This window comes from Pseudorasbora parva, chromosome 22 (genome assembly GCF_024679245.1).
Source record: "Pseudorasbora parva isolate DD20220531a chromosome 22, ASM2467924v1, whole genome shotgun sequence".
In the NCBI taxonomy this organism is placed as follows: Eukaryota; Metazoa; Chordata; class Actinopteri; order Cypriniformes; family Gobionidae; genus Pseudorasbora; species Pseudorasbora parva.
In genome coordinates this window covers 29,183,763-29,190,156 of record NC_090193.1, presented here as the reverse complement: position 1 = coordinate 29,190,156, position 6,394 = coordinate 29,183,763, and the positions used below count along the sequence as shown (strand labels likewise).

The window sequence follows — 6,394 nt, the reverse complement described above, 5'->3', positions numbered from 1 at the left end:
ATACGATAATTATATTCTGCACTTGAGAATGATTTAAAAAAAAATCAATGCAAGCATTTAACGGCATTGTAAGCTTAATGTAAGTACTAGTATTTTACATCATTACATCATCCTTGACGACTCTAAAACTAAACAGAGACATGTAAACACTGGCCTTATGTCATTACCTGGACCAACTCCTCAGATGTTAGTCCTTCAGTAACTCAAAGTGAGCTTTGGCCCTCAAACTCACTTAACAGAAAATAACTAAGAGCCTTCATCCAAGATACAGTGCCAGTTTCACAGATGAGGACAGGTAGACGAAGAACATTTGCACAAACTGGCGGTTAGACCTGCTGACCTTGATCAGATGCCGAGCTGGAACCAAAATTGTGTGTTAGTACATGTGCATGCGTATTGCTTTATTGGGGGGAGGGGGACAGGTGTTGGAGGAGGATGTGAAGGCTGTTTATTTGACATTGGCCTTGATGTAAATGGTAAAAAACATCTCCTTTTTTCAAATAGATCAATTGTGCAAGTTGTCTTTTACTGCACAATATTCTAATGCTTTCATCACTTCCACCACGGACTTGTCCTTCGGCTATTCAGCATTAGGAGTGGCGCCTTGATATGACTTTCCATACAGGCTGCAAATCAATATGCTTTTATATTCTTCTTTAGGAGAGCAATGACATCAGTACACCCCCGTCTGCCTCAGACAAACCCTGTAAACAGTGCACAATACAGATGACCCTGGACTTTAGTAACAAAACAAAAATTATAAATTATCACAGGATCTTTGGAGTAAAGAGGCCACACACACACAAACTCATATCATACTGTAAAATTGTCAAACCAGACCAGCTAGACTGGGACAGATGCCAAACGAGGAGGGTGCACCTACTGTCACTTCTTATAGTACTCAGAATGAATAGATAAATACCTTCAAGCCTGTAAACGTTTGGAAATGCAGTCTGGAAACGGGCTAGCCATTTTCTTGTACCATTGCACTTTAATTAATACCTCAGCAACAACAATCAACTCAGTGATTCTGATACTTAAAGTAATAATATTACACTGGATATCATTTTGTATTGTTATGAATATATATATATATATATATATATATATATATATATATATATATATATATATATATATATATATATATATATATGTGTTGAGAGTTTACATGTAATTACATTACATAATTTAATTACAAAGGGGGTTACATCTGGATATTTTCTGTAAAAAGTTAGAAACCTATAGGCCTATCTAAAAGCGTTGTCACCATAACAAGTGATAAAAATGTATTCCAGCACTGGAAAATAGAAATGTTATCAAAAAGTAATCAAATGTAATCAGTTACAATATTTTAACAAAGTAATTGAAATAGTTTCACTACTCATTACATTTGTAATGAGTAATTACAAACTTAATCTGAAACCTATTACATTTCCAAAGTATTACTTTCCCAAGACTATATTCTCCCTCATATAATTCATATTAATAATTATTAATGAATAATATATTATTTTTATTAATATTTTTATCTATACTTTGTTGGTGCCCATAATGTATAGTAAACAATACCTGATGTGGCAAAAACCACGCATCATATTCAAAATATATAGGGATTATAGCGCCCCCTATGTGTGCATCAGATCGAGACAGTGGGCGGTGTCCAGTGCTCTTTAAAAACTCTAAACTATTTGGCATTTGGGTGGATGGTAACACAGAGACCTCAACCGTGCATGGACATCTCCAAGCGTAAAGCTCCTTGTAGTTTCAGCAACGAAACATAACAGTTTCCGCAGCACCAGCAGGATGGCTTACTTTGACAGCAGCTGCCACTGCAGCAGCGAAAGACGGCAGAACAGCATCTTATACAGCATTTTAAAGAACGACAGTCAGTCTGCGCAACTTGGGAACCAGCCGAGGACACCGAGACTCGCCGTGTCCATGCGCGCGTGTGCGTGCGGATCCAAGAGGAAGGTGTCTCTCCGTTCCCCCCAAACCACATGCAAAGCAGCCTCCGCGGTCCTGGTCAAGACCCTGAAGTTCGTGAAGAACGTCCCGTGTTTCCGGGAGCTCCCGGTGGATGACCAGCACACGCTGGTGCGGAGCTGTTGGGCGCCGCTGCTGGTGCTCGGCATGGCGCAGGACAGGATCGACTTCGAGACTTCGGAGACGCAGGAGCCCAGCATGTTGCAGCGGATTTTAACGAGCGGACAGGACAAACAGGACAACCAGAGTAATAACGGTGGAGTGGCGCTGACCGACGTTCAGGGTATTAAAATGTTTCTGAGGAAATGTTGGGGACTGGACATAAGCACTAAGGAGTACGCGTACTTGAAAGGGGCTATTTTGTTTAACCCAGGTGAGACATGTAACACCTGAATTAGGACACTTCCCAACTGCCTTTAAGATGAAATGGCTTATATAGTCACATTGTAATTATTAATACTACTACTACTACTACTAACAGTAATACTAAAATCACATTGTAATTCTTATTTATTTATACACATTGTACTTAAATGTAGAACAAAATTTCAAAACAGTTCTTTGTTTTTCGTATGATTAAAATGTATCAATAATAAGACGATATTATATTCATCATTTTTGTCGTTATTATATTAAGCTAATACAATTATACTTACTTAAATATTTAAAGGGACCAGTCAAACTTTAAGTTTAATCATAATACTTTTTTTTGATCCCAATAAGATTACAAATTAGAAAATCCACTTGCATTCAGTCTTCTTCATTTTACTTTGTGGTGTTTAACAGGTCAGTAGTTCAAATATGACTATGACAATAGTTTCAGAAACAACAAAATTCTTCACAAAAAAAAAAAAAAAAAAAAAAATTTTAAATGCATGATTTTGAGAATTAAAGTGAAATATACTGGTAATCAGAAGGTATCTGAGGGTAATTTCATGTAATCGAGTTGTTTCTGATGCAGGATATTACAAGTCTCTTTCTATCCCATGTTCTCAGATGTTGCAGGGCTGCAATGTCAACATTACATCCAGGCCCTGCAGAGCGAGGCGAACCAGGCACTTAATGAATATGTCAAAATGATTCACCGCGGGGACAGTGCAAGATTCGCCAAACTCTTCCTCGCTCTCTCCATGCTGAGATCCATCAACGCCAACGTTGTGGCCGGTCTCTTCTTCAAACCGGTCATTGGAGCAGTCAACATGGAGGAACTTCTTCTGGAGATGTTTTATGGAAAATAAACTCTAATGCAAAAACCAGGACGGAATTATCAATGTTGGAAAGAGTGGCAGTCAGCAGTGGGCGGACAGATTTTGAAAATGACTGATTCCTTTTTACACATGCTATTTTTGTACAATATATGAGAGCTCTCTTTTTGCCTTCTGAGTTGAACTCATCGCTGAATCCAAAGTTGATGACAACATTTTTCCCATTTGGGGAAAGAGCTTTATAACTTTGTTCTGATTGTTTGTTTTTGTTTACTTGCTTTTATGTGATGTTGTGCAGCCTTATAACTATTCTGGTTGACACTTTATAATAACTTTCATTAGGAAATCATTAACAAGCATTCGTTTATATATGGATTTCATTTAATATATATGTTTAATGTCATTAATGTCACAAATAATATATTAGATCTAAAAAATAATATATTATCTCAATGTTACTAAAATATGTGACCTAATGAACTGTTTTGCATTATATAATGTAATAATTTTGGCTAGCATTGTTAATGAAAGTTATTATATTAAGTGTAAACTATATTTGAAAATTAGAAAGCATTGTACATGTTTGTTATGCAATGACATAACAAAACATGGTTACACTCCTTCACGTTTCTGACAACGTAATGAACAGGTTTGTATTTTTTTGCATTATAGTAACAGTAACATTTCGATAAACATGTCAATGTGATGACAGACCTAAGCACAAATACAAAACGGAAAATAAAAAAATAATAATTAGGAAATAATTGTTGGTGACATTGTTTCTACTTCAGCGCTGGGAAGATGAATCTGTATTTAAACTGGGTCATTAATGTATTAGAAATATGAAATTATTTTTGAATTTGGTGCTTTCTAGACTGAGAAAAGACAGAAAATGTATTTTTGTCTCATGGGGATGAAAGACAACAATTCCCAGAATGCTTCACTAATCTAGGCCACTCCCAAAGACAGCAAACTGGATTACTGGATCACTTTCCCACCGCTTAATTTTTATAAAATCAGTTCAGTTAGAGAACAGACACTACAATTAAAAACTGAATGTGTCTGTTAAATATAATGAGTGAGTCGCCGGGCAAGTGTCACAGCACAAATGCAGCAGGAGTCAGATTACATTCATAGTGATGAATGAGCTATGAGGTAAACGCGTCTGCGCCGGTCCGCGCCATAGGGTCTGCGCTGGCGTTTTCAGTTCATGAAACTGAAAGGAGAAGAGGAGAGAATACGCTAATCGCTGAAGTAACCTTAATGCAGTGATACTGTTTTCTACAGCTACAAAGCCATATGCTAATCGGTGAAGTAACCCTTTAATGCAGCAATATTGCTTACCAAACCGGTGCAGGTTAAGCCAGTAGGCGGCGACTAGTCTGTATGAGTGAGTCATTCGTTCAGGAACAAAACAAGTGAATTACATCACTGAATGATTCACTCAAATGATTCTTTCAAACACGCTGATTCATTCAGGAGCTTTATAGAACCAGACCGGAAACCCAGGTAAGCATACCTTTTCAAACACAGTAACAAACAGTAACGAGGAAGAATAACTAGGCACTTTGTGTGTATTTATAAAGACCTTGTAAGGCGGTAAGGAGAGATGATATATGACTGTTGTGAGTCCTGAACTCTCGTTCATTCATCCCCTCCTCAATATTCTGTCACCAAATGTATTTTTAATGAGTCTGAACTTCCACGGCGTGCGCTTGAAGGTCGCTGTGACCCCATTTCTTTCTCTGTATCTGTTTAGCTGAGCACTCTGTGTCTCAAATATTCACCTTATGTATGGAGTTGTGGCTCTGTAGTTTCATTTATAGGCTACCTCAAGGTTAGTCTGATATTAGTAAGCGCTGTTGTATTCATTGTTGGAGCAAGCATAACGTGCTGAAAAATATAAAATCGTCATAAGGATGCATTGAAGGATCCTTGTACAAAGATAATTAATAAATAAAAAACATGTCTGCCCATGAAAGAGTATATCAAGTTCAAATACTTTAAAATATAATAAACATGTTATTAGAAAACCAAGATGACAGTGAGAGAGACAAAAGGAATACATTTAATTCTTATATTTTTCCATAATATTATAGTCTGTATATTATATTCTTACAAGCGCATTTGTACACTATCGTTCAAAAGTTTGGGGTGAATAAAACAATGAATAGGTCTACTTTCATTTAGCGATTCGTGATAAATCAAAAGTGACATGAAAGACAAAAGTTTTGTGTTTGAAAGAAATGCTGTTCTTTCCAAACAAAATGCAAAATGCCACAACAAGTCACAATCCATCTGTTGGGTAAAATAGCTAAGGCCCACTTAAAACATTCCATAAACATAGCAAAAAATGTCTTCCATTTATGTCCTTCTCGTTTGTCAGTTACTGAAAGGCCCCGTGTTTATGTGTTGACATCTAGCACATGCTTGAAAGCACATGCCACGTTTGTGGTCAGTGTTCACTGTCATCCATACGCGCAGCTCTATAATGGCAGCTCTTTGCAGCAAGAGGTTTCTGAAATATTTATCGGCTTTCCTTGCCAACAGAAGTCACTGCTCTTTAGTAGTGTCTCACCAGGCGGCAGGATAAGAGAGTCCCTGTCATAGACTGCTGAGCAACTCTCACTGTAGCTGGTGGAAGAAAGTACATGTCATTCTTATGTTGTTCTACATTTGCACTTTCAGCTGTGTAACATAAACTCATCACCTGCGTTGTTCAGTAGTCATTGCGTTGTCCTCACAGATTTTAACTACAGTGTCTATGCGATCGTCCTCAGGCTTGTGAAACCTGTGAATACATCAACAATATACCATATAATGTCTAAAATATTTAAAGGGATAGTTCACCCCAAAAAGAAAAATACTGTCATTAATTACTGATGTCGTTCCAAACCTATAAGGCTTTCGTTCATCTTCGGAACACAAATGAAGATCTTTTTGTTAAAATCGGAGAGCTTTATCCCTTGCGTAGACAGTTACGCAACTACCACTTTGACACTTTAAAAAGTTAAGAGTTCAAGAGAAAAAGGCTCTTGCTGTAGCTCAAAAGTTCTGCGTAACACGAGAATGAAGAACCTGATCTCATGAAATGTCATATGCACGTGAAAAACTACACGGCATATGAATGCCAAAAGTCATTTTGGTGTATCCATTCCACAACATTACACACACGTACTATTGATACTGTGTACCGTTTGAGT

At 37.2% G+C, this 6,394-nt stretch overlaps 1 protein-coding gene across 2 annotated transcripts; it reads left to right on the top strand.

Annotated features, from left to right (window-relative positions):
- The first annotated feature begins 1,697 nt into the window (after positions 1-1,697).
- Positions 1,698-3,955, top strand: nr0b1 (nuclear receptor subfamily 0, group B, member 1). 2 transcript variants are annotated; one of them, XM_067431833.1, is made up of 2 exons: positions 1,698-2,269; positions 2,983-3,955. In XM_067431833.1, the coding sequence occupies exons 1-2, from the start codon at positions 1,807-1,809 to the stop codon at positions 3,222-3,224; spliced, it is 705 nt and encodes a 234-aa protein (XP_067287934.1). In that variant the 5' UTR covers positions 1,698-1,806; the 3' UTR covers positions 3,225-3,955. The 2 variants fall into 2 exon arrangements, with proteins under 2 accessions (XP_067287934.1, XP_067287933.1); XM_067431832.1 differs by having other exon boundaries at positions 1,698-2,359.
- The last annotated feature ends 2,439 nt before the right edge of the window (positions 3,956-6,394 follow it).